The sequence below is a fragment of the Epinephelus moara genome, unplaced genomic scaffold (assembly GCF_006386435.1).
Source record: "Epinephelus moara isolate mb unplaced genomic scaffold, YSFRI_EMoa_1.0 scaffold1571, whole genome shotgun sequence".
In the NCBI taxonomy this organism is placed as follows: domain Eukaryota; kingdom Metazoa; phylum Chordata; class Actinopteri; order Perciformes; family Serranidae; genus Epinephelus; species Epinephelus moara.
The window spans coordinates 1-2,136 of record NW_026079073.1 but is presented as its reverse complement, the minus strand read 5'-3'; the positions used below and the strand labels follow the sequence as shown (position 1 = coordinate 2,136).

General features: G+C 50.2%; 1 protein-coding gene across 1 annotated transcript; it reads right to left on the bottom strand.

Moving 5' to 3' along the window:
- Nucleotides 1–349: 349 nt before the first annotated feature.
- zgc:153012 (uncharacterized protein LOC777626 homolog) lies at nt 350–2,130 on the bottom strand. The gene is made up of 2 exons (XM_050039596.1): nt 1,039–2,130; nt 350–937 (listed from the first exon to the last, which is right to left on the bottom strand). Exons 1-2 carry the CDS (start codon nt 1,705–1,707, stop codon nt 800–802), a joined length of 807 nt encoding a protein of 268 aa, XP_049895553.1. The 5' UTR covers nt 1,708–2,130; the 3' UTR covers nt 350–799.
- Between the last annotated feature and the right edge of the window lie 6 nt (nt 2,131–2,136).

The following is a 2,136-nucleotide window of genomic DNA, read 5'->3' as shown; positions in this document are numbered from 1 at the left end:
CAACCACAGACACATGCTACAACCACAGACACATTCTACAACCACAGACACGTTCTACAACCACAGACACATTCTACAGCCGCAGACACATTCTACAGTCACAGCACGTTCTACAATCACAGACACTTCCTACAACCACAGACACATTCTATAATCATGGACATATTTGACAACCACAGGCATGTTTGACAACCACAGGCATGTTCTACAACCATAGACACGTTCTACAACCACAGGCACATTCTACAATCATAGACAGGTTCTACAACCACAGACACATTCTACAATTATAGACACGTTCTACAATCATAGACACATTCCATAACCACAGACACATTTGAAACCCATAGACACATTCTACCACCACAGACACATTCAACAACCACAGACATGTTCTACAACCACAGACACATTCTACAACCACAGACACATGCTACAACCACAGACACATTCTACAACCACAGACACGTTCTACAACCACAGACACATTCTACAGCCGCAGACACATTCTACAGTCACAGACACGTTCTACAACCACAGACACATTCTACAACCACAGACACGTTCTACAACCATAGACACGTTCTACAATCATAGACATGTTCCCTCAGTGTGTTCATGGTGACAGAGAACATGACTCCATCATCCATCAATCATCATTAGCTGTAGTAATCATTGTTCGAGTTGTATCTGTTCCCTGCAGCTGTCTGTCCACATGTCTCTGTCTGTCTGTCTGCAGCTAACTGTAGGTGAGACACCTCCCCACAGTGGCCACACCCACCAGTGAGTCATGAATAACTTACCTGTCATCCCCCGACAGGCTGAAGATGGTTTCGTCCAGACTGAAGGCTGCTGGAGTTTGAATGGGGGTCAGAGTGGGATGGGACGGTCCAGCAGGGGGGGAGCTGGGCTGAGAGTGGGACAGCCTGAGGACAGACTGAGAGGGACAGGTGAGAGAGACAGGTGAGACAGGCAGATGAGACAGGTCAGTATAAAGTATCGAAGCTGTTCACTTCATCCAAAGAAATTGCTTCGTACCCGTCCTGCAGAATCGACATCCAATCGTAGAGGTGGAGGGACGATTCGTGGGCGGGGCGAAGGAGGTGGAAGGGTGGATTCAAAATCCTGAGCTCCCATTGGCTCCTTGAGGTCCAGGAGCCGGATGTTGATTGGCTCTTGGTGTGTCGGAGAAGGCGGCCCACTGTGCAGCACAAGCCCCGCCCCCTCCTTGCCACTGATTGGCTGAGCCAGCAGGTGGGCGGTGTCCTGAGAGTGGTATGCACCTCTGTCTATGTCCCGACCGATCATCTCCAGGGACTCCAGCGAGTGGGCATGTCTCATGGTGTCCATCACCCGCTTGAAGACTGCCCCTTCATGACGCTCCACAAAGTCCGTGCACGTCCATCGCCCGCGGTAGTACGGCTCGCCCCGCCCACCGCCGCCGGCCCCGCCCACCGCCAGCCTCACCACCCTGAACCTGGAGGAAGACCCCGCCCCCTGCCCTGAGGCATCGTGGGAGATGTATTTCCTCTTCAGAGAGGGCGTGGTCGGCTGGGAGGAGCTTCCCTGAGCGCTGCAGGAGGAAGAGGCTGCTGATTGGACGATGGTCAGGACCACACTGGGAGCTGATTGGCCAGCCAGAGTCTGGTTGATGTCTGAGGTCACACTGGTGATCTGGAAACCACTCCTCTTTTTACCACCGCTCATCCTCTCACTCACTCACACACACACACACACACACACACACACACACTACAGCCTCACTAAAACACAGAGAAAACAATGGTTAATGTATCTTATTAGGACATTTCATTAACCCTTTACACTCTATGCAGTAGAAACAGTCCTCAGTGTCTACACTGGGGGTTTTGTTTGTGATGTCATTTCCTGGAGTATCTTCAAATGTCTCTGTAATCTGCACAACCTGAGCTAAAGTTTGTTTGAGTGAATAATCAATTTTATTTTAAATGTCTTGACTATCACATGAATGACACATACAGACTGACAACCACACTCACATTGTCAGCTACGGACAATTTAGAGTCACCAATTAACCTGCATGTCTTTGGACTGTGGGAGGGAGCTGGAGCACCTTGAGGAATCCTACACTGACACAGGGAGAACATGTCAGAGCAC

What these genes read in the sequence shown, in the direction of transcription:
- zgc:153012 (XM_050039596.1), bottom strand. Translation starts at nt 1,707, where the DNA reads ATGAGCGGTGGTAAAAAGAGGAGTGGTTTCCAGATCACCAGTGTGACC. An exon ending in ATGTCGATTCTGCAGGACGG is followed by an intron (nt 938 to 1,038) that starts GTACGAAGCAAT and finishes TGTCCCTCTCAG; the next exon opens with TCTGTCCTCAGGCTGTCCCA.